At 40.1% G+C, this 26008-nt stretch overlaps 1 protein-coding gene across 14 annotated transcripts in view; it reads left to right on the forward strand.

The window, feature by feature from the left end:
• The window catches only part of TRPM3 (transient receptor potential cation channel subfamily M member 3), a 671125-nt gene that overhangs the window by 370211 nt on the left and 274906 nt on the right, over positions 1–26008 (forward strand). For 8 of the 14 annotated variants that reach the window (XM_060199695.1, XM_060199701.1, XM_060199705.1 and 5 more), the window contains exon 7: positions 9229–9303. The exons of the other annotated variants lie outside the window; for them this stretch is intronic. In XM_060199695.1, the coding sequence (XP_060055678.1) occupies positions 9229–9303 (75 nt within the window). The remainder of the gene's footprint in view (positions 1–9228; positions 9304–26008) is intronic. 14 annotated transcript variants of the gene reach the window in all.

Here is a 26008-nt window from a genome sequence, read left to right on the forward strand (position 1 = left end):
AGAGGCAGCCATAAAGAAGCAGCAGTGAGAAGTAACACACTGAAAAGCTTGGGAAGACTTTAGCATGATGAAGCCAATATGTCACTACTCAGTACACAGTTCTTCCTTCCCTCTCTCTGCTCTTCTGAGTAAAGGCCAATGTTGACACTAAAGTTCTCTGTGTTTAAAAACTGGAAATGCATTTGAGGTAGCTTTTCTGCCACAATGGCTGTTAAGGAAGCTGGTTTTCATTAGAGGAGACATGGTGGCCTAGCTTTACAGGCATAATTGACTCATGAAGTCACTCAGATCACAATTTCCAATTGACCACCACCTGCTCTTAGCATCACTGTGTTTTATGTGTCATATTCAGTGACTCTAGAAACCTATTCAACGCTGCAAGCTTCCCTGTCAAAGTCCATGATGCTCAGAGAGTTCCTATGGTCCACACTTACTAGCCAACTTGGGGGTAAGAGATGGGTTCAGAAATGGGGTCACTCTGTCCATAGGGTCTTGGAGAACCTACTCACTTGAATTCATTGTTTTAGTAGAAGAAAGTTTGAAATTGAACAGAAAGAAAACTCTCATATTTGATCTACAAATTACTGGGAAATAATGGATTGAGTAAATAAAAAATAAATCTAGAGTAAATAAATTCATGAAGCACAATACCATGAAGTGGAGCTTTCTAAAAAATTCATATTCCATTTCTGGTGTGTCATTCATTTACTTAGACACAATTACTTTTCTATTTTTACATTACAAAGGCAACTTGTCCTAGATTTGACATGGGTTATCTAGTGTACCTTTGACAAACTCTGACATTTAAACTAATGCCAATGTTGTGCATAAGGACTTGATAATTAGTTGTCAGTTGAGCATGAAAGAAATTTAAATGACGGGATCTAGTAACATTATTGTAAGAAACCTGTGATTTAAAGCTTTAGAAAACAATCCAAAATGGTTTAGCAGTGGCAACATAGAAGAAAAAGCATATAGCTTTTGTAAGAGGCTATTTTAGAGGCATGCCACTATTTTATGTGCATAAATGATGTATAAGAAATATGACATGCTATTTTCATTATTAATATGGATGCTGAGTTAGTTTCATTTCTCTGTACTTGCACCAAATACAGAAAGGCCAAGACTGAAGCAGCCCTCCATAACACAAAGAGCGACACATATGACAAAAGGAAGGTCTAAGCTCAGAATTATTAATGTGACTTTTCTTTTGGATTCTTCCATCTTGGAGTAAGTCAGATAGTTAGAATTGGGGCAAAAACCTCCATGGAGATTGCAAATTTAACATAACCTAATCTTAATGAAGCTCAGAAACATTCTGTAGTCTTCAGAACAGTTTCTGTTACTACAACAATTCAAAATGGCCAATATCTAAATGACTCAGAAGTTTTTTCCCCTGGCACATGTCATTCTGAGCATGATTTCAGACCTCATGTTGTGGCCTCAGAGTGTTGAGGTCTCAGATTCCTTAATTTTCTTTGCTATTCTTGTTTCCGTCATCTTTGGAAGTTCATCATTATATCTACCATTTAATGAGAAGGAAAATGGCTAAGGGGAAAGCGTGATGCTTTCCTTTAAGAGTACAATGAAGTCTATACACCATTTTGCTTTCCTTACTAAGTGCCAGTATTTGGTCTCATGTGCACACCTCACTGAAAGAGTAATACAAAATGCAGTATTCATTCTGAGAAATGAATACCCAGCTAGAATTCTATCACTGTGAAGGAATTTAATAATAGATAACAAGATGCAGCTAGAAATTTTGCCATGCATCCTCAGCATAGCACTCTAGGAGTCCTTCATGAATTGGGTAAATTGACATGAGGCAAAAATGATCTGCCATTCCTGAATTCATTATGCTTGTACTGTTGGATGTGCTCATTGGAGTGAATTGCCCATAAATACCTCCTATAGCATGTTTCATATCTTGTCCCTTCACTCTTCATTGCAGGCTATCTAGAGCTATGTAGTTGAAGAGATAGGCATTTGCTCTGGAGATTTCTCCTTAATCTCAAGAAAACTGCATATGTCATGCTTAATATATTTGCATTCCATAAGGGGGCCCTATCATTTGGTACCAATTACAAAATACTAAAAATTAATAGGACAGATTTCATGTTTCTATGAAATGTCCTATACTGATGTTTCAAAGATGAATTCTAGGGTGGGGATAGATAGCAGAATGGTTGTGCAAAGAGATTCTCATGCCTGGGGCTCCAAAGTCCAGGTTCAATCCCCTGCACCACCAGAAGCCAAAGTTGAGCAGTGCACTGGTTAAATAAATAAAAAGGGAATTCTGCAAAATAATTCTCAAGTGCCCTCCTCACACCTATCACCTTGGTAGCAACAGAAATAAGATTGCTTAGTATCTTCAACCTATCTTAAGTAGGAAGGATTACAACTGTGCTTTAGTTTGTTTGCCTCCAGGGTTATCGCTGGGGCTCAGTGCAGGCACTACAAATCCACCACTTCTAATAGCCATTATTTCCTTCTTTCTTTCTTTCTTTCTTTCTTTCTTTCTTTCTTTCTTTCTTTCTTTCTTTCTTTCTTCCTTTCTTCCTTTCTTCCTTTCTTCCTTTCTTCCTTTCTTCCTTTCTTTCTCTTATTAGATAAGACAGAGAAGTTGAGAGAGGGCAGGGAGATAAAGGGAGAGAGAAAGAGAGACACCCACAGACCTACTTCACCACTTGTGAAGCATCACCCTGCAGAAAGGAAGTGAGGGCTCAAACCAGGATCCTTATACAGGGTAATGTGTGTGCTTAACAGGGTTAGCCACAGCCCAGCCCCAACCCAATCTTAGTTCCATTTAGGGACAAAGTGCCAGATAGCTATCTTAGAGAACAAGAAACACTAGTTCTCTGATTCTATGACAGAAATATTTAAAGAGAAGAGACAAGATTTGTTTTGTAATGTTTAAAGCTTTCTTAATTAATTTTGCATTCCTACATTTTGATAATTTGTATGTGATAACTAATACTTTTGCAAGATACAGCCAATAGAAGTTTTGAACCTTACCATATACTAGTAAATGCATAGTTGAGAACGTTTGCTTACACTGTCACTTATAAAAATATTACATAGTAAAACTGCTCCTAATAAGCTTCCCCCGCCCACCCTTGTTTTAAAGGTTGAGATGACATGAATCACTATGTACTTAGTGCTAATTAGCTTTCATTCTTATTTAAACTTGTGTTATTTGAGAAAACCTATAAGGCAGAGCTACAGCTATATGAGATTTTTAAAATTTTTTTATTAGTGATTAACAATGATTAAAAAGCCTGTAAGTTAACAGGGGAACAATTTCATACAGTTCTCATCACCAGAATTCCTTGTCCCATACCTTCCATTGGAAACTTCCCTATTCTTTGTTCCCCTATGGGAGTCTGGACCAGAATATGTTTATCTTGGTCAATGATTAAAGCCTACAATAATCTATTGCCTTAACAAATGTACTGAAACCATAGGCAAGCAGTTTAAAAATAAACCTTGTCTTTCCTTTTGGAATACTCTATGTGCAGGAGAACTGTTGTTTATTTCTTTAAAAAAAGAAGATTTTATTTATTTATTAATAAGAAAGATAGGAGAAGAGAGAGAAAGAACCAGATATCACTCTGGTACATGTGCTGTCAGGGATTGAACTCAGGACTTCATGATTGAGAATCTAGTGCTTTATCCATTGCGCCACCTCTCAGACCACCTGTTTATTTCTTGATTCTTATGTTTTTCCCTTCAATTTTTTAAAAATATTTATTTTATTTATTTATTCCCTTTTGTTGCCCTTGTTGTTTTATTGTTGTAGTTATTATTGTTGTTGTTGTTGTTGGATAGGACAGAGAGAAATGGAGAGAGGAGGGGAAGACAGGAGGAGAGAAAGACAGACACCTGCAGACCTGCTTCACCGCCTGTGAAGCGACTCCCCTGCAGGTGGGGAGCCGGGGTTCGAACCGGGATCCTTATGCCGGTCTTTGTGCTTTGCGCCACCTGCGCTTAACCCGCTGTGCTACAGCCCGACTCCCTCCCTTCAATTTTTTTATAACACCAAACTCAAAAACAGCTATTGATAATTTCACTTTTCCCTTAACACAAGCTATTTCGTTAGAGAATGGATTCAGTGTCTAGAAACCCTTTAAAAAAGTACTATAAATACTTTTTAGGGTTAGGGTTAGGGTTAGGGTATTTGTATTCTGACTATAAGCAAAGTCAGAATACAAATGACAAAGAAAACATTCACAACTGTAACAAAGAGCTAATTTCCATAAAAAAGCAAAGGGAATTTATAAATCAAAAAGAAAAATGTGAAAAACTCTTAAGAAAAAATGAGCAAAATTTATCAACATAAGGCTTGCAGGGAGGGAAATATGAATGTTCACCTTCACTCATAATTAAAGCAGTGGAAATTAAGACAATGATTACAACTCTTAGTTCTATCAAATTTGTGAAAACCAAAGTTTAAAAATGACAACTGTCAGAATTAGGACATAGAATAGTCGTCATGCAAAAGGTATGACTTTTTTAAAGACTTTTTAAAAATATATATTTATATTAATGAGAAACAGAGAAAATAGTCCAGGCTTCTGGTGTTATCAGATTGAATCTAGGGTTTCCAGGCCTCCAACATGAAAGTCTGATATACATCATTTCACTATCTCCCCAGCCCACTCCTATTAAATTTTAAATGTGTGGGTCCTTTGGCTCTATAGTTGTACTTCTAAGAATATGCTATACTATTGTTTACAATTAGAAAATGGGAGTATGGATCAACCTGTCAATGCTCATGCTCAGTGGGGAAGCAATTACAGAAGCCAGACCTTCCACCTTCTGCATCCCACAATGACCTTGGGTCCATACTCCCAGAGAGTTAAAGAATAGGAAAGCTATCAAGGGAGGGGATGGGATACAGAGTTCTGGTGGTGGGAACTGTGTGGAGTTGTACCCCTCTTAGCATATGGGTTTTTCAGTGTTTCCTTTGTATAAATAAAATTAAATTAAAACACAGAATTAATCTAAAGATCCAACAATAAGTAACTAAACAAAGTTACATAGACCTATACTTAGTCTGAAATTATATAAACTCCATTGAGTTTATATATCATGATATCCCAGGCATTTTTTCTTAAAGACCTATTTTACAATAGCATAACTGTGCTTATTATCATATGTATGCGATATATATATATATCGCATACATATGATATATATACAGATACATATCTAAAAGGACAATTATTCACCACAATTATATAATCAAAGTTACAGCTATAGGGAGTAAAAATTGAGATGGAAGATGTAAACTGTAAACTGACACTTTTCACTATTTTAAATACTTCTCAATATTGTTTTCATAATGAGCAGATACAACTTTTATGAGTGTGAAAAGAAGGAAAACAAACTTTCACTATATTCTCTACTCAGCTATATATATACATTTTTTTACTCAGCTATATTTTTAAGATGTTTTCTATGAAAACAAAATACAGTCAACACTCCAGAATTGCAAAATGCCACCGTAGATAATAAGAACTCATAATATGCTAACTAAATTAGTGATTGGTCTTTCTCCTGCAGTACTTCTTTCCTTCTAACAATATCTGCTTCTGTGTCCTTAATATACAAACCACTGCAGGGGTTGTAGATTTAAAAAAGAAAAGAAAGCCATAGCTGTGTGTATGTAACAAATGGGGAGTTTTACAAATAAGTAGACCATAGGGGCACTTGTTAAGTGTTATTCTAAACACCATACAAACAGTAACAAAGTTAATCTTCAAACCTCTCTAAAGTAAGGGCTATTGTTTTCCCCATTGGCCATTAAGGAAACTGAAGCACAAAGAGAACAAGTAATGGCCCTGAGGTCTGACTGCTGGTAGGAATCTTACCCAAGAAGTCAGCCTGACTCCCATGCCTCCAGCACTTTGTTCCATGTCCTCATAGTATGCACAGACCTGCAGACCACCGGACAGCAAAGTGGCATTTGAGTATACTGGGTAGAGCATAAGCTCAGACCAAGACCATTTCTGACTGGAATTGTTCATGGAGTATGTAAACTTTTCAACAATACGGGGGCCGGGTGGGGGCACACCTGGTTGAGCACACATATTACAATGCTCAAGGACCTGGGTTCCAGGCCCCGGTTCCCACCTGCAGAGAGAAAGCTTTGCAAGCAGTGCTGCAGGCGTCTCTCCCTCTCTATTCTCCCTTCCTTCTCAATTTCTGGCTGTCTCTATCCAATAAATAAAGATAATAAAAAAGTAAAGTTTTCAACATTGCGTACACAGAAGATTTTCTAATTTTACTTTCACTAGCCTTTACCCCTGTTAAAGAAGCAAAATTTAGCTGCAAATATAAATAAGAGCATGTATAAACTAATATTGTTTTTTTTAGGAAATGCAGTAATTGGAATCACAAAAGATACATATACTCAGCGTTGCTATGTTTATTGGATACAGATAGAGAGAGGGAAAAGAGACCGACACCTACAGCACTGCTTCAATACATGTGAAGATTCCCCCCTCTAGATGGGGACCAGGGGCTTGAACCAAGTGCACCACTGCCAAATCCCTACTAACTCCCTATAACAGAATGATGTGAAAAGTAGACTGTAGGGTCAGAATGGGATATCACATATGTATTCATATATATTATATATAATACATGCATTTTACACACTTTGTAGAAATCATCCACATTTTTATATATTTGTGTTTTCTTGGCTTTGTTTCCTGATAGGATATAGAAAAGAAAGCCTGTTGGAAAAAAATCAAGTATCCTCTCTAAATTCATGCAGTGAATGCAATTCCATAGCTGTTTCTTTCTTTTATCGCTAATGGGGGTTGGGGGCTAATGGTTTACAGGACAGCTGTTGCCACATGGGTACAATTCCTCACCTCCCCGTAATAGATGTCTATAAAACTCTCTCATCCCTTTTAGGTCCTTTCCCACCATCAGTCTCCAGCATTTATCTAATCATAGAACTTCTAGGTCTGCTGCTCTTTTCTCCACATCTTTGCTGTTTTGGTCTGGAGCAGTTTTTTGTTTGTTTAGTTGGTTTGGTTTGGTTTTTCCCTCTATTTTATTTGATAGAATTGAGAGGGGAGAGAGACACCTGCAGACCGCCTTCACTATTTGTGAAGTGTCCCTGTTGCATTTGGAGGGATGGGGCTCAAACCTGGGTCCTTGCACATGGTGTACTATGTGAGTTTAACCAGGTGTACCACCACCTGGCTCTGGCAGTAGATTTTTCTTTTTTTTTTTTTCCCTCTACTCTGCACACAGAAGTTAGCAGGCAACAAACAAGACAGAGAAAACAGAATTTGACTTTTAGAACTAAAAATGTAGATAGAGCAAGCTGATTTTTTAAAAGCGCACATATGAAACTGGTTTAATGCTATAATGTAATGTCACCTTAATTTAATCAAAAGCACTTGAGTAAGGAACAAAAGCAGGATTTCGAGGACATCAGCTTCATTTTGATGCAAAACTTAGTCCTTTATGGCTCTGTACTTCCCTTTGAATCATATTCTTCATTAATGCCTGAAAAGAAATGAAGGAAATACTGAGAAAAACTGAGGTCACAAAACAAGACACCTGATATATATGTCCACTTCTTTTTAAAAAAAATATTTATTTATTTATTTATTCCCTTTTATTGCCCTTGTTGTTTTATTGTTGTAGTTAATATTGATGATTTTGTTGGATAGGACAGAGAGAAATGGAGAGAGGAGGGGGAGACAGAGACGGGGAGAGAAAGATAGACACCTGCAGACCTGCTTCACCACCTGTGAAGCAATTCCCCCGCAGGTGGGGAACCGGGGGCTCAAACCGGGATCCTTACTCAGGTCCTTGCACTTTGTGCCATGTGCACTTAACCCACTGCACTACTGCCGACTCCCCATATGTCCACTTCTAACAATGCAACAAATCTGCCATCAATCAGTTGATCTTCATGAAAGTGTCATTTTGGGACCATGGACACTGTAGGACCCCCAAGTATTGTACTGTGAACAGTGAGATGAGGCCCTATGTGTCTCTCGTCAACCAGTTCTCCCTACCCAGCCTCCAATTCTCAGCAATTACCACAAGTTAAGACAGTCCCTAGAAGTCTGGCTTAACCCTGGGAAACCAGAGCCAAGAGGCCTACATTAAGGATCAAGGACCCTGTGTGAAAGTTGTTTCCAGAGAAGGAACAGAACTTCTCTTGTTTATGGAAGTCTCCTTCAAGGCCTAGACAGGAAATGAAATACAACTCAAGTCACACAGATCAGAGCTAGCTTGTGTAGTTATGTTCACTCCAGAGACATGACAAAACTACTGAATTGATCTCCTACTTGGGAGAGACTATTCAAACTCATAGACAACTTTTTATAATGAACTAATTTTGATGAATCTTTTTGAGTATTTGCAAATGTGTGTGTGTGTGTGTGTGTGTGTGTGGGTGGGTGGGTGTGGGTGTGGGCGCGCATGCGCGCAAATGCTTGAAAGCAGAGAAAGCAGAGCTTTGTGATGTGTATGACAAGTTTGTTATACATGTAACTATTACTACCCTCCCCAGTCAATCACTCTATCCAAGCCATTCTATTGGCCAGTGAGACAGGGAGAAGAGAAAGAGACATGAGGGACCTTCCCAGTGAATAGTATGTATACTGAGTGTAACTGGTTTTGATTTCTCTCTATAAAAACAAGATACTAAATCAGCCTTGGAAATAGTACCATCTTTTAAGTCGAAAGTAGCTAATTACCTGAGAATAAAACATATATTTTCAAAAATCAGAAAGATGTTTTGGAACAGAAGAAAGGAGAGAGGAAGGAATCCAGTTTGTATTCAGTCTAGGAAGATAATGAATAAAAAGATTTGTAAGTGTGATGATTAATTTAACAACTAACATTTCTTGAGGTGATACTAAGTGCTAAGCATTCTGATAAGCACTTGATATGGATGAAAACATTTAACCTTCTCACTACCAGCGAAGTCATGTCAGTTATAATAGAATAGTGAAGGCTAATTCTTCCAGCAAAGGGGCTACTGATTTCAAGGGCCAGTGTCACTGAGTGGATGAGGTAAAAAACAGAGCTGATGTGGAAATCTGCCTGATGTTTTGCTTAGGTCTGAATGTACAACAGAGATTGCCATCCTATGTATAAATTGACTTAAATTGGGTAAATGGGTCTGCTTGAATAAAAATATGTATCCAACCACTGGGCTGTAGAAATTTCAAAGATTTTGTTTTTTGACAGGATGCCTGCCGTTTTTCTCTCTTGACTCCCGCTTGTTTTATTCATTTTGGGGTAGTTGCCAATTAGACCCAATTGGTAAGTATCATGAATGGACAACATGAATTTCCTCTTAAATCCCAGCCAAGAAAATTAACCGTAGAAGCATTCGTTACCTTTAAAAGTCCTAACACACTCTCTTTCTCTTCCTATGACTGCTGTTTATCATTATCTCTCTTCTAAGGCATCCAGCTACATTAGAAATTAATTTAATAAATTAGTTTCTTTCTATTATTTATCACCCCCTTGAACTGGGGAGGAGGGAAATGGGCATTCTTATATAGACTACTTTAAAAAAAAAAAAAAACTCTTCAAGGTAGGAGTTATCTTCTTTTCTAGATCTGACAAAATGCTCCTCCAGAGTAGGTAAGCCCTGGCTGTAAAGTTGGTGACCAGTGCAGACAGGTACACCTGTTATTTTCATACCACAGGAGAAAGGTTTGGTTTTTTTTTGTTGTTTTTTTTTTTTTCATTCAAAAAGAGACTTTCCTAAAGTGCTATTATATTGAAGGGCCTAGGAGCCATTATTTCTTCATCACCCCCTTTAACACAAACTACACTAGGCCTGGGTTGAGCAGAGGTTCAGCTGGAATGAGTCATCAGTACACTGGCTAGTTAGAGGCCAGAGAGGGGAGGGATTCACAGGAACCATGTGAGGAGGAAGTAGAGAAGAGGGATGGCATGGGGACTTGACAGCGTGGTAACAAGCAGAGCAGAGCTCCAGATCCTGTGCCTCATGGCTACAGTCTCTTCATGTGACTCGTGGACTTCCCTTTGTCATCCTATGCCTGAGAATATATGAAGGAGGCTGGGAAGGCAAAGGGACGTTCAATTGTCATCACTGGCATCATTTTTATCATTGTACCATCATCAAACACATTGGGGTAACCATGACATCAAGTTTTCCATCACACTAGTTTCATTAGATAAATAACAACTCTATAAGTTAGAAGTTACTACAGGACTTCATCCAGGGAACCCTGGAAGCAGTAAACAGTGAAATTAGACCCTCATAGACTAACAGCCCTATGTTTAAGTCACAGGACTTGAAAATGATGTTAAACTTACTCTAGACAAGTTATGTTTGTATCAAGAATGTCTTACTGTTTTCTCCAGCTGCTCTCAGTCCAGTCATTCACATTGTCTGTTGCCTATGGATTCAATCAAGTGAAAGATCATCCAAGATTCAAATGCCATGTTTACAAACAGTGAAACTTGCAGTGTGATGATTTGCCACTTCTAGATGCCTCTCAATTTGTACAAAACCACTCTTCCTCTTAAGGAAACTTCCCTCTAAAGAATAGTCTGTGAGAAGACAGCTCAGCTAAAAACTTTTCATCTTGTCATCTTGTAAAATGGCATGACACTGGTTGACCATGTTGGTGAAGTGTTTGCCATGCTTGTTAATGAAAAGTCACTTGTCAATCAAGACAATAATGGAACTGAAAGAGTAACTTTTGAGGGAGGAGAGCACATTTTAGTGATCCCTGTTTCTTGGTGTCTGCCTGATATATATATATATATATTTAACTGACTTGTTTTCTCATTCAGGCCAGAATGTTCTCTATTTTTTAAGAAAGAGAATTTTCTACTTTGGATTTACCTGTTCAAGGACTGGCACATTTCCTGTAAACATGAGGGTCTGAATAGGGTCAAGTCACCATTCTACTAAGATCCTTCCATTCTTTTTTACCTTTGGGGAGGACCACAGGAATATTGAAGCCTTCTTTCAGATGAGAGAGATCTGAATTGCAAATGCCTAATAAATGTTTTAGTCACAAAGTCACCAAGGCTAACTGTCCCTGGTCAAAACTACTAGACTTCTATCTTGATAACATAGGTCTTCTTGATGAAGCCCAATAGCTTCCTTGTCTCACTGCTGACTCAATGACCTTCCATTCTTTCCATCTATTTGCCTACAGCTTCTCTCCCTCGTGTTACACATGTAACCTTTATGTTCTACCCATCCCAAGCTACTTGAAGCTTCCCTTGAGAAACACATTTCCTGGGGTGTGTTTTAGCCCTCTGTTTCCTTTGCTGAAATTTCAACTATTCCTCTATTATCTTGGGGGCGGGGGGGTGGGGGGAGTGACTACACTCCTAAGCTTCAGCTTAAAACAACAACAACAACAAACTTCACTTCTGTGATATCTTCTCAGGAACCATTCTCCTCGGCTTTTATTCACTGTATCTGCCATGGATGTTCCCCGACTACTCTATAGTCTCTTTGCCACACTGCTGCTTCTCTTGGCAGAGTGACCATTTGTCTACTGCCTGTTCTGCACCACCCCACCATCTGTATAGTGTGAGCTCCTTGTTAACAGAGCCCTGAGCCCTACTCACTCTTGTCATTCTGCAAACCTAGCACAATGCTTCATACATGCAGGTAGGTGCTCATAAATCTTTAAGGTAACATCACTATTTGGTTCTCTGGTCTTATTTTCAACTCTGCTTTTTAGCCTGGATTAAAAAAAAAAAAAAAAAAGCAAGTAACCATGGGAGCTTAGACATTAAAAGCTATAAAAGAAAAACAAATAATAAAGCAATAATACATAAACTCTAGGAGAATACATGAGTAGAACTGCAAAGACAATCATGTATACTTCTCACTGTCATGAGCTTGAAAGGAATTAGAATTGTGGTGCTTTGTTAAATCACTTTCACCATAAACTGCTAGAGAGACTTAAGTGTGTGTGTGTGTGTGTGTGTGTGTGTGTGTGTGTGTGTGTGTGTATGTGTGTGTATATGTGTGTGTGTGTGTGTGTGTATGTGTGTGTGTTTGTAGCAGGTAATGCCAGTTTGGCTTCATTACTTACATTTACCCAGAAAAAGAAATGAGTATTGCCCCTCCCACAAACACATATTTAAAGTGATAATTATCCATGGTTCCTTTTCAATCTAGATGAGGATTAGTTCACTCAGCTGGAATACAAAGTTAATTCTAGAAAGTTAGACAAGCACAAAATAGGAAGAAAAAAAAAACTTGTGCTGACTGAGTGCTTTTCTGCCATGATCAATAATTTTACAGTGGAATATATTTAGAAGAGAGAAAGCATTTCAGTCTCTGGAGGCCTTTTAGAGAGTGGACTGAACTATTAATTTGCTTCAGATAGCTAAGAGCAAGGGATTTATCACAGGATCCTTTAGAGCCACTTCTGAGAATCTAAAATAATTTCCCAGACCTTCAAAATAATATTTGAATCATTGAAATGAATGGATGCAAAAGTTGAAGCATAATTCGTAGGGCTTTAAAAATGACTAGGAAAAAATTCTGAAGATATTAATATTAAAGTCTTTTATTTTTAATCAGAGAAATGTTCAGATCTAGTGTATGGTGGTACTGGGAATTGAACTTGGAATATCAGAGTACCAGGCATGAAAGTCTGTTGTGGATTTTAAAAGAATAAAAAAGTTTAATCTCCCCAAAGGTTGTAGACATGGGCCAACCATCTTCTCTACAACTATCTGTCCACATTTGCAGTGGGGAGAGTGAAGACTTAAGCCCCTATTGACATGTAATTCTGTAATATTAAAATAAACAAATAAATGAAAGTTTAATCTCCATCCTGATCTCCCCAGGCAGATGACCTGACCAATGTGTCCTGGAAACTCACCTCTCCAGATCCCTACCCCACTAGGGATATGGATCTACCTGCCAACACTCATGTCCAGCAGAGAAGTAATTACAGAAGACAGAACTTTGATCAATACTCTAAGAGAAGAAAAGAATAGGGGGGGAGATAACTAGATAGCTCTGTATCCTAATTCCACCAGGACACAAAGTGTTTGGCACCAGGAATCTTGTTTTTATACCATCACAGAAAGGGAAGTGAATCTGGAAAACACCAGAGGAAGCCAGGTACTATTGCCCTTATCAAAGAAAAAAGGAAAAAAAGGACACTTGGAAGTAGTAATAGGTATAGGTTTGATTTAGAAAGTAAGTGAATGCAGCAACATAGAAAAAAATAAAAGCCACTGGGAGAGCTTGACTTCTGGCTAGCATTGCAACCCCCCACCCCCAAGAAAAGACAGCCCTGTGGGGGAGAAACCAACTATTAAACATGGGTAGGACGTTCCCAGCAGTGCAGTGAGATCAGTTTTGACAGGAGACAAAGTGATAGGATATTCCTTTGGAAAAAACATCCAGTTAAGCACACATAATACAAAGTGCAAGGACCCAGGTTTCAAGCCCCCACTACCCACCTGCAATTTCAAAAGCAATGAAGCAGGTCTGCAAATCTTTCTCTCTCAGTGTCTCTCTGTCCTATCTAATAAAATGGGAAAAAAAAGGCTACCAGAAGTGGTGTCATGTTGAATTTATAAGAGAGAGAAGTATCCATAAGAATGGTTTATTCCCAGTGCCATCAGGGTATGCTAGAATTTGAGGATAACTGTCAGTTGATATTCCTGCCCCCACACACCTCCCCACGCACAGGTGCTGCTGTGTGGTGGCTGCTCTTTTTCTATGCTCAGTGATCTCATCCTTCCCTGGATCTTCACCCCCTGTGCTGTGCTAGAAAAGAGGCAGCTCTGGAGATGAACAGCTGCTAGAGGGCCCATGGAACCAGAAAGCTGAGCCCTGGAAACAGGGAGGGGCACCAAGTGCCATGGGCCTGAGTCAGGTGGCCATCTGTTTCTAGTATTATTCAAAAGCAAGTCTGAGACTCTAAAGACATGAGCAAACCCAGGTTCAAGCCTATCTCCCAGTACATTGAAAGAACTTTTGGTGCTATAGTGTCTCTGTCTCTCTCTCTCCCCCTCTCTCTCTCTCTCTCCATATATATATATATATATATATATATATATATATATATATATATATATATATATAACACAAGAACAGTGAACATACTTATTAGTTTGTCCAGGGCTAATTCTGACTTGTATCTCTTACTCCTGAGCTGAGGTGAGCTCTGCTATTTGCATGATGATAAATAAGTAAGAGTTTTCCAAACTCAACATGTCTTCACTTATCTGTTTTAAAATCCAATTCTTTTTAAATATGCTTAGAAATCCATGTGCTTTCTGTCTTGGTTTTCTTAACTGGAGAAAAAGGTTAATAGTGTCTCTCCCATTAGGAGTGGGGTAGACTGTATCAGCACAGGAAATCCCCTGGCTAATTCTCCAATCTAAGGACTGGTGACTGCTCTGCTCAGCAAGGGAAATAGGTTTTGCCTCCAACCCAGGAGCCCTGCAAGCTTCCCCACAGAAATAATTCTCTGCAGCCCAGAAATATACAAGCCACCATGTCTGGACTCCATTAGAAATGAGCTACATGTTGCCATTCTCATTCCAAGGTCTGATAATGACATGGAGAAGATACTATTTTTCAGAGAAGACCCTATTTTCACTTAAAACAGAGCTGCCTGTTTGGGAGCTTGAACCAGGGGGTTATATTTGTGAGATGCTTCTGGGAAGTGAAGGCCAGTCACTAGCCTGGCAAAGTTTCCATCTTCTGCAACAAGAGGCAAGTTGGTCAATCATACTTCACTTCATTCCAGAGGACGTAAGAGTCAGAGTGACCCAGAGACAGTGGGATCAAGCACATGGAGGTCAAAACACTATTTTTCTCCGTCACTGAGTTGTTGCAGATAATGATTTAATGTGAAGGCCAGGGAGCTTTGCCTGCTTACCTGAACCCCCCCCCCCCAGAAAACCAAACAGAGAAGAAACTGAAGTAATAACAGATACTTTGGCCAATATTACTAAGGAGGTGTGAGAGAGAGAGAGAGAGAGAGAGAGAGAGAAGTGTCTCTTGAATTGAAACACATAAACTTATAAATAGATAAGAAGGGAGAAGCTGAAACTTCTACATTGACTCTTAGAAGATTTATTTATTTTACTACTATGGCTCAGTGCATACACAAAAAATTCTTCCAGTGGGCATTTTTTCCTTCTTTCTATTTTATTTGATAAGACAGAAAAATATTGAGACAGGATGAAGACAGAGAGGTAAAGAGAGACACCTACAGACCTGCTCATGAAGCCCCCCACACACACACACACAGCAGGGAGTAGGGGCCAGAACTCTGCACCTTGCTCATGATAATAACTGCACTCAACCATCATCTGGTCCCCTAGAAGGTTACTTCTATCCAGTCACTTAGTATTGGCTCACAGTAGTCACCAACAAGGTTCCTCACTTCAATTTGTGGAGAGAAGAGAACAAGAGGCTAAATGCCTAGAGCTAATGGAGCTCCCTCCTGGAAATCCAAAAGCATTCTCACACTTTTCACAGGGGATAAAGTCACTGAAAGAGTTGGTCAGATTGGGATTGACATATTCTCTTTTAGAAAAGATGCATAGATAATCAAATAAAAACATTTCATCACCATTCCCAACTGTAGGTCAGAAGATGGATTAAAGACTAACTAGATAGCCTCAATAATTATTTTATTTTATTTTTGTCTCACATGTAGAGATAGCATCAGTCATGTGAATGACCTTGGTAGGGCTGAAGGTTGGGCCTAGCCTGCAGCACCTTAGCTGCTAAAATACGGGAGTCACCTCAGAAGGAACAGAATCGGGTTTCCACTCTAATCAAAAAGTCCCTGATCCATTTTAATGGGAGTAAGTAATAGCTTTCAGGGACATCCTTCCAGCCAGGGGGAAGAGTGTGCATCTTTGTTTATATCTTCATCCCCAGTGTCCAAGACACAGAGTCATTCCCTCTGGGTCCAATTCAGAGAATGAAGGATGCTCCCATTTGAGAGTGCAGGATAGGACGGAGATTGGTTGTTCATTCTGCAAGAACCTTGACCCAGACATAATCCAAATGGACAAGTGAAATGGAAGAACCCACCAAGTTCATGGGACTTCCTCCTCTCCAGGTCTATGAGGCCTGCAGTAGCCAATAGAGAAGGCCCAGGACCTGGGACTGCTGAAGGGATGCCATCTCATCTCTGCTTTCAGCAGCACCCACCAAATACTAAGATGTAATAAGCTCCTTAGAATTGCTAACTTACTCCCCTTCCTTCCTTCCTGCCTTCCTTCCTTCCTTCCTTCCTTCCTTCTTTCTGTTGGGCTAGTCCCAGGTCTAAACCCTAGATATGGCACACATTTTTATTATATTTTATTTTCACTAGCATTCATTTGAACTGATTTCTAAGTGCAAAGTGCTAAGGAAGCCAGAATGTTGCCTAAGAGGAGTAAATGCTCTCTATCCCAAGAAATTTACAATCTAGTGAACAAAGCTTTTATAAAGAAAGACAGAACAAAATAATATACCTAAACATAAATAGGTTTGTTTGTTTTTGCTACGAGGGCTGTTTCTTGCTGGGCCTTGGTACCTGCATGACTCCATGACTCCTAGCAGTCACTGCTTGCCTTTCTTCCCTCCTTCCCATCCTCTCTTTTTACCCTGTCTTTTTTCCTTCCTGTCTATCCTCTTTCCCTTTTTTCTTTCTTCCTTCCTTCTCTCTCCCTCTTTCTTTTAATGTTATTAGTGATTTAATATTGATTTACAAAATTACATGTCAACAGAGGTATAAATCCACCCCATTCCCACCACCAGGGTTATGAATCTTCAGTCTCCCCACTGAAAGCCAATGCAGTTCCCCTAAGGTTGTAGATATAAGCCAGCCATCATCTTTACAGTTATCTGTCTACATTTATACATAATTGCTCCCATTTTTTCCTACTTTAGCTTTATTGCACAATATCTATAAAAATATTTTAATTATTTTTTATAATTTTTATTTATAAAAAGGAAACACTGACAAAAACCATAGGATAAGAGGGGTACAACTCCACACAATTCCCACCACCAAAACTCCATATTCCACCCCCTTCCCTGATAGCTTTCCTATTCTTTATCCCTCTGGGAGAATGGACCCAGGGTCATTATGGGGTGCAGAAGTTTTCTTCTTGATCCAATCCTTTCTACCCCTCCAAGCCACTCATGGCAACATTACTACCTCCATATGTCCCTCTCCTTTTCCTCCTTTCTCTCTGGGTGCTGATGGCACTGAAGTTCAGAGCCCTCTTATCTTCTTCCTCCTATCACTTCTCACCCACTGGGAATATGAATCAAGGTTGTTTTGGAGGTGCAGAACGTAGGAGTTTTGGCTTCTGTAGTTGCTTCTCTGCTGGACATGGCTATTGGCATGTCAATCTATACCCCCCACCAGTTTCTATCTTTACCTAGTGGGTCAGAGCTCTGGAGAGGCAAGGATCCAGAACACAATGGTGAGGTCGTCTCAGAGAAGTCAGAATGGAATCATGGCAGCATCTGCAACTTGGTGTCTGGAAGGTGGCAGGACAGAAATTGAGACAAAATGGCTAATGAATAGGAACCAAAAAGTAGAAATAGATCAGATGAGATTAGGGATCTTAGGGTAGAAGAAAGCTAGAAAATCCATGTTAGGCATGTTCCTGGGGGCATAATTAGGGTAGTTTTGCTTGAGTTTGATAGCTAGCCTGAAGTTTGATGAAAATACTGTCTGAGCAAATTGTGTCAGAGTAGAGAAAAAGGCTAGAAAGTTGGATTAGGACAGTGAGTAGCTCCATTGTTGAAAAGAATTCTGTGTATAAAATTAATAATTTACTCCATCCAACTGACCCAGGGTCCATATGTATATATTTATATTTAGCACCAGAGCCTGTGTAACCTCTAAGTCCTTATTGGTCAGAGCTCGAAACTCATGGTCTCATCTGGGAACATTGTAGGCTACACTCATTTTAGGACCAATCTTCCTTGAGTGGCAGAGTAGGATATCCCAATCTCCCTTCAAAGACTGGTGCTATCTGCTTTATGGTGAGGGCAAAGTCCTGGGAGGGCTCACAAGGTGGCTTATCATGCCATTCCTGATGGAAGTAACCAGTTCTCCCTTTCTTTCTTTCTAGATGCCAAGAATTGAGTCCCGCTCTCCCTATATGTAAAACTTGTACCCAACCACTAGGCTACATTCCTGTCCCATATCTATGTTTTTCCAGCAAATAATTCTTTGTAGCTCTGCTGCTTATGAATTCTGCCAAGAAGACAAGGGAACTTGTTTAGACTGGATACCTAGAATCTGGCCCATTTATAGGGGAGTGCAAGCAATATATTACAAAGTAAAATGACTTAGAATTATTCTGATTGGCTTACATTTGAGAAGGCAAAAGGGGATGCCTTTTGATGTAGGTTTTGGACCAAACAGAGATGAAAGGGTCTATGGCTTTATTTTGGGGAGTTTTCTGGTAGACTTAGATCAATTACACTGAAACATTCAGCCAGCACATACTAGCACCAAAGAAGATAATGCTGGCTTGTTCCTTTTATGAAAGTAATACTTGCTGCACAGCCCAGGGGACTGTTTCCTTTCAGTGGAAATGATTCCCCTGGAATGCTGCTTGTTTATCTGAATATATATATAGAGAGAGAGACATTACTAGTGGACTAGTATAGAGCTGCCCAACCTTAGGGAATATATGCCTCCTATTGATTAAGTCAAGAGCCAGGTTAGTTGCATAGCATATAATTAGGGTCAGTTTATAGGTTTTGGATTTTAGCATTTACAGTTTTCCTCCCCAGCCCATAGAACTCTCGACTTAATGAGCTGATTGAAGCATTGAGAAAAGACCCTTGGGAAGGCATTTAAGAAGTGTTACAAAATTTCATCCCCTTCAAAGCAGAAAGTGTTTAGCTTTTGGAACTAAGATAAAAAAAAAAATGTGACCTCTTTAGATATTACTTGTTTGTGTGGAAGACATTAGGAAAAACCCATTTCAAATGACTTGGCAAAGCATTTTTTTTTTTGGTTTAGCAATTAGCTTTCTTTCATTTCACAAGTCATTTTGCAACTATAGTAGAAGAAGCCTTTTATTTATTTTGAATTTTATTATACTTATTTATATATTGATATAGAGATAGAAATTGAGATGGAAAGGCTGAAAGGAGGGAGGGAGAGACTCACACTGACCTGTAGCCCTGTTTTACCACTCATGAAGCTTCCCTCCTGCAGATGGGGACTGGGGGCTTTAACTCAGGTCTTTAAGCATGTTAACATGTTTGTTCTACTGGGTGCACCAGCACCCAACTCCCAACAAAGCCTTTTACAAGTTTAATAAATTCAAACAAGAATGTAATCGTTTGTGAAATCATAGTTCTTGCTGACTGTCTGTTCTAAGTATTTTACAAATAATGCTATTACTCAGAAACCACCTTATGAAATGTATTTGTGTATGTGTGTGCACGCATGCGTGTGTGGAGAAAGAGAGAGAATCAGTTACTACATATCAAGGCATTACTTTTGCCTTTCAAGGATGTACCAGTTTGTTGGAAAAGTCATGACACATTTTTGCATAGAATATTAATTAACAAATATTAAGGGGAAATTAATTGACCTATATTTGGATCATATAGCTATCACTGAACAAATCCCTAAGATCAAGAGGCAAGAACAAGTCATTTAGTTAATCATTCTTATCACAAATTCACCCCTCATACAGAAAACAGGGAAGCTTGTGATATAGCCCTCTTACAGGATTAAATGGAGTTGAACATAGAAAAACACGGCATGATTTTTCTGACAGCCCAGTATTTGAGGGAAAGCTTTGTTGGAGCAGGCAGGTAAAACAGACCACAGGGAGCCATGCTGAGAAGGAAAGAGGGAGTCACCACGAAGCCAGCAAATGAATGAGGCAGAGACAGTGGGGAACTAAGACTCAGGGCCTGAGAGCAAGGTCAGATTCAGTTCAGCTCTAGACAGGGAGTAAGGGAAAGGCACATCTGAGAAGGTGAGCAGCTCATGGCTTCCAGAGGGTAGGGAGAGAATGGAAGGGGGTCTCTGAGCTGGCTGAAAAGGCCACTGGAGTCAAAGCCAACCCCAGAGCGGGCCCACATACCCAGAAAGTGAGCAGGCAAGTGTCCCTGCCTAGCTGGGACATTTAAAATAGTCTGAGAATGAAGGGCCTTTAGAGGGGAATAATGACTCTCTCTACTCTGGGCCTTAGAACTCCCTTGAAGGCCCAGATCTGGAGCCCAGTGGTGGCACACCCAGTAGAGCAAAGATGTTACCATGCACAAGAACCCCAGTTTAATCCCTAGTCCCCATCTGCAGGAGGAAGCTTCACAAATGATGAAGCAGAGCTGCAGGCGTCTTTCTCTCTCCATCTCTAGCCAACTGTTCCTTTTCTCACTCTGTCTCTATAAAAAACTAAAAATTAAAATAATTTTTTAAAGACCAGATCTACAGTCATCTCAAAGCTATCAAGTGAGATATTTGCACCTGCTACTCAGCTAACTCCTCCTCCTTCAACTGACAAAGGCAGAACAGTTCACCACTTCTGTGAAGCAGCTTCCCCCCATGAGCAGAAGTTGTGCTTCAGAACACAGGTCTACCCGGCACCTGTACAGATCATGGCCTTAGACACCATGTCAACTTGAACATCATGTCTCAAAGCCTGACAGTAAAACTCTCCACTACTCTAATTTCCCCTTACACAAAGGACACTTAAGGACTCTCTCCCCACATTAGGGTCTTTGTGCTAAGAAAGGAGCATAGAGGACCCTCAGAACAGTTAAGAGCAGAGATGAGCACTTAACTACTCTATTAAGAAAATGGAATGTTTGATAGTAATAAGAAGGAATTCACTGCAAATTCATAAAGGGGGACCTTTTGGAAAGGATATAAAAACAGCTATATAGAAAGGCTGGCAAACTATGGCCCTGCCTGTTTTCATATGACTGAGAGGATAAGAATGCTTGTGGTGGGGTTGTGGAGTAGCTTGTCTGGGAGGGCTCCTACTTTGCCATTCATAAACCCATTCAATTCAGGTTTGAGTCTGGCCCCCACCACATTGGAGGAAGTTTCAATGCTGTAGTGTCTTTCCCTCTCTTTGTCTCTTTCTAGTTGAAAAGGCAGGCATAGAGCAGCGAGACCCCAACGATGACCCCCCAAAAACGTTTCTTAATTACCCAATAAAGAAATTTTTTGAATGTTTCTTAAAATGTTTATTTGAAAAAATCAGAACCAACAAGAGAGCTCAGTTAGACAGTGTGCTTGCTTTGTCATGGGCACAGCCCAGGTTCAAGCCTAGCAACCACTACACTGCAGGAAGTTTCTGTATTGTTGTATTCTGTATTGTCTTTCTCTCTGTCTCTTTCTCTCTGTTTCTTTCTGTCTGAAAGTCAGCATGGAGCGGTGAAGCCCCAGTGACAACAAAGAAAAAGAAACCAAAAAAGGATCACTTTTTGTAGCATATGAAACTATACTAAATTCAGCATTCATATAAAAATTCCATTTTTCTCATTAGGAGGTCTGCAGTCCAAAGATGTATATATGACTGCTTTAGAAAAATTCATCCAGGGGGTTGGACCGTAGTGCAGCAGGTTAAGCGAACGTGGTGCAAAGCTCAAGGACCTGCTCAAGGATCCCAGTTCGAGCCCCTGGCTCCCCACCTGCAGGGGAGTCGCTTCACAGGCAGTGAAGCAGGTCTGCAGGTGTCTGTCTCTCTCTCCCACTCTCTGTCTTCCCCATCTCTCTCGATTTCTTTCTGTCCTATCCAACAACAATGACAGCAATAACAACAACAATAATAACTATAACAACAAAACAATAAGGGCAACAAAAGGGAAAATAAATAATAGAAAAATTCATCCATAAAAATTCTATAAACATTTATCTTTCTTATATAAGTTCTAAGAAAATATCTCTTGTGCCCACTGGCTTTCATATAAACTTAAAGTGTTGAGTATCTACTCTTCTACTGAAATAAAATTGACTATTTCTGGTGTAGACGGTACTCTGACTATAGCACTATGACTATAACTAGAACTGAAATGTCTCCAGTTACCCAGACACTTTCTTTTTTTCTATCTTCATTTCTCTCTCTCTCTCTCTCTCTCTCTCTCTCTCTCTCTCTCTCTCTCTCACACACACACACACACACACACACACACACACTCCCCTCTCTCATACTCTGGCCACAGGAGCTTCTCTTTGTGATGCCCTTGTCTCCCTTTATTTTCTTTTAGCATGAAGTTACCTTGGACAGTTAGTCCCACTCACATGGCTCCATCAGAGCCACTGCCCTTCCCAGTTGCTCCCTGGAGGCCCAAGATCAATTCTTTTTTATTATTTTTTTATCTTTATCTGTTGGATAGAAATAGTCAGAAATTGAGAGGGAATGGGGTGATAGAGAGGGAGAGAGACAGAGAGACACCTGTAGCACTGCTTCACCACTTGTGAAACTTTCCCACTGCAGGTGAGGACCAGGGGCTTAAACCTGGAGAACGGGACTATATTCCAGTACATGTCATTAATCTCTGATGGAGAAACAAGCTTTCCCCTTCAGTCTATTCAGACAACCCATTTCCCAGTTGTCTTGTGTTTTATGTTTATTTTTTGTTTTGTTTTGCCTCCAGGATTATCATTGGGGCTTGGTGCCAGCACTACAAAACCACTGCTCCTGGCAGCCATTTTTTCCATTTTATTAGATAGGACAGAGAAAAATTGAGAGAGGAGGGGTAGAAGGGCAGATAGAGGGGGAGAAGGAAAAAGAGACACCTACAGACCTACTTCATCTCTTGTGAAGCTTCTTCCCTGAAGGTGGAGACTGGGGGCTTGAACCCAAGTCTGTGTGCATTATAACATGTCTACTCAATCAGGTGAGCCAATGCCCAACCCCACTCCAGTTTTGTTCTTTGGCTTCTGGATGCCAGTCAGAAAATCAAACTGAAAGACATTCCCCCAAATGAAAGTCAGCTCACAGGGAACTAGTACAGGGCTCCTCGGAAATTATTTTCAGCATTGATGATGCACAGAACAGTACTGAGAACAAATAAGAACACATGAACGAAGTCAAGTTTACATTCTCAATCTCCAGAATAAGAATTGCTACACACCAGTGATTTTCAATCTTTTATCACTACTTCTTCTTCTAGCATTTGCCCTTCTTCCGTAGCCAGTCAACAGCGTCAGGTTGAAAGCTGTCAGGAGCTGCTTGTTGCTGCTTTGAAAGTGACTGGGATCCATGTGGATTCAGTCGGCTAGGAAGGATCGTCAGTTTCCCCAATGAATGGGTACTTACGGGATGCACCACGAGAAGGTTGATCCAATGCATCCCCTTTTATCACTGTCTGCCCATTAATCTAAATTCTATATTTTGACAGCCCCTCACCTTCAGCTAAAATCTAGGAAGACACACTGTGCCTGTGTATGTATCCTGGAATACTGGTGTTAGTTTTAAATATTAAAATAGTATGGAAACAAATGGTGGAAGTCACAAGTTAAATATCAGTAAGGAAATTCCCACAGGGGTCCCTGATGACAGAAAGAGACTTTTTTTTTTTTTTTTTTTTGCTTCTAGGGTTATTGCTGAGGCTCGGTGCCTGTACTAGGAATGCACTGCTCCTGGAGGCTATCTTTTCCCTTTTGTTGCCCTTGTTATTTATCATTGTTGTTGTTATTGATGTTGTTGTTATTGGTATTATTGGTGTTGGATAGGACAGAGAGAAATCGAGAGAGGATGGAAGACAGAGAGGAGGAGAGAAAGATAGACACCTGCAGACCTGCTTCACCACTTATGAAGCGAACCCCCTGCAAGTGGGGAGAAGGGGGCTGGAACAGGGATCCTTATACTGGTCTATGTGCTTTGCGCCATGTGGGCTTAACCCACTACACTACCGTTTGGCCCCCCGAAAGAGACTTTTTTTTTTTTGCTAGATGTCTTTTTTTTCTTTTTTATTTAAGAAAGGATTAATTAACAAAACCATAGGGTAGGAGGGGTACAACTCCACACAATTCCCACCACCCAATCTCCATATCCCACCCCCGCCCCTGATAGCTTTCCCATTCTCTATCCCTCTGGGAGCATGGACCCAGGGTCATTGTGGGTTGCAGAAGGTAGAAGGTCTGGCTTCTGTAATTGCTTCCCCGCTGAACATGGGCATTGACTGGTCTGTCCATACTCCCAGTCTGCCTCTCTCTTTCCCTTGTAGGATGGGTCTCTGGGGAAGCAGAGATCCAGGACAAATTGGTGGGGTCTTCAGTCCAAGGAAGCCTGGCCAGCATCCTGATGACATCTGGAACCTGGTGACTGAAAAGAAAGTTAACATACAAAGCCAAACAAATTGTTGAGCAATCATGGACCCAAAGCTTGGAATAGTGGAGAGGAAGTGTTAGGGGGGTACTCACTGCAAACTCTAGTGGACTTCTGCTTTCAGGTATATATTTTGCAGTAGTTTACGGATACGTGTGAACATATGCTCTCTCTCACAGAAACTGGTGTATATCTAGGTTTTGGGACTTTGTTAGAAAGTGAACCACCTGAGATAGAATTAGAGTTTACTATGAAGGGAAAGGTCTCACCCGAGTAATGAAGCTGAAGGGTTGTCATTCCACACATGAAGTCTCTGGACACAGTCTGAAGTGAAGCATGTTGAGGTGGCAATCGTTGTGTTGGTTAGGTTGTGATCGGCAGATGCAATATTATTTGATATGGATTGGGAGAGGCATACGGGAAAGTGGGCCCTATCCAATGGTTCCAGGACTGGGGGAAGTAGGGACTATATAATGGAGATGTGAGGTTCCTGCTGTCTTAGGGTTCAAAAAGACAATCGATAGTTAATGTTATCATCACATTATTTGGTAATTGGGTTAACTTTGAAAAGTCCTTTTGTTAGGGTTTGCAGTACAGGACCCAGTATCTTGTATATAGCTGTGCTATTGGTTGCTTCTGATCTACTTGGTCTAGGCTTTTGAGAGAGTCTGCATATCAATTACACAGCCTATATATTAAAAAGATTCAGTTTGTGTTTTGAAAAACGTCGAGACATACAATTAATTTCCCCCTCTCGTATTAAATAACTAGTGATTTATATGACTACATTTCACTAGGAGTGTACATAAACACCATTCCCATCACCAAAAGACTGTGACCCATCCCTCCCACCCACTCTCACTCCCCACTGGCCCAGGAAGCTGCATGTCTACCCCTCACAACAGGATTTTTACTTTGGTGCCCTACTTACAATTTGGTCAGGTCCTGCTTTTAGTTTCCCTTTTAGATATTCTTACTCAACTTCTGTTGATGAGTGGGATCATACCATACTCATCTTTATCTTTCTGACTTAGCTCACTTAACATAATTCCTTCTAGCTCTGTCCAAGATGGGTCAGAGAGGGTGGGTTCATTGTTCTTGATAGCTGCATAGTATTTCATTGTGTATATATACCACAGCTTTCTCAGCCACTCATCTGTTGTTGGGCATCTGGGTTGCTTCCAGGTTTTAGCTATTATGAATTGTGCTGCTATGAACATAGGAGTACACACCTCTTTTTGGTTGGGTGTTATGGAGTCCTTGGGGTATAAGCCCAGGAGAAGAATTACTAGATCATATGGAAGGTCCATGTCTAGCCTTGTGAGAGTTTTCCAGACTGCTCTCCACAGAGGCTGGACCAATTTACATTCCCACCAGCAATGTAAAAGGGTTCCTCTGTCCCCACAACCTCTCCAGCATTTGTTGCTGCTGTCCTTTTTGATGTATGCCATTCTTACAGGAGTGAAGTGGTATCTTAGTGTTGTCTTAATTTGCATTTCTCTGACAGTCAGTGACCTAGAGCAGTTTTTCATATGTTTGTTAGCCTTTTGGATCTCCTCTGTAGTGAATGTTTTGTTCATATCCTCTGCCCATTTTTGGATGGGGTCATTTGCTTTTTTGGTGCTAGTTTGCTGAGTTCTTTATATATTTTGGTGATTAGTTTCTTGTCTGATGTATGGCATGTGAAGATCTTCTCCCATTCTGTGAGGGGTCTCTCTGT

Source organism: Erinaceus europaeus, chromosome 10, assembly GCF_950295315.1.
Source record: "Erinaceus europaeus chromosome 10, mEriEur2.1, whole genome shotgun sequence".
NCBI classification, from domain to species: Eukaryota; Metazoa; Chordata; class Mammalia; order Eulipotyphla; family Erinaceidae; genus Erinaceus; species Erinaceus europaeus.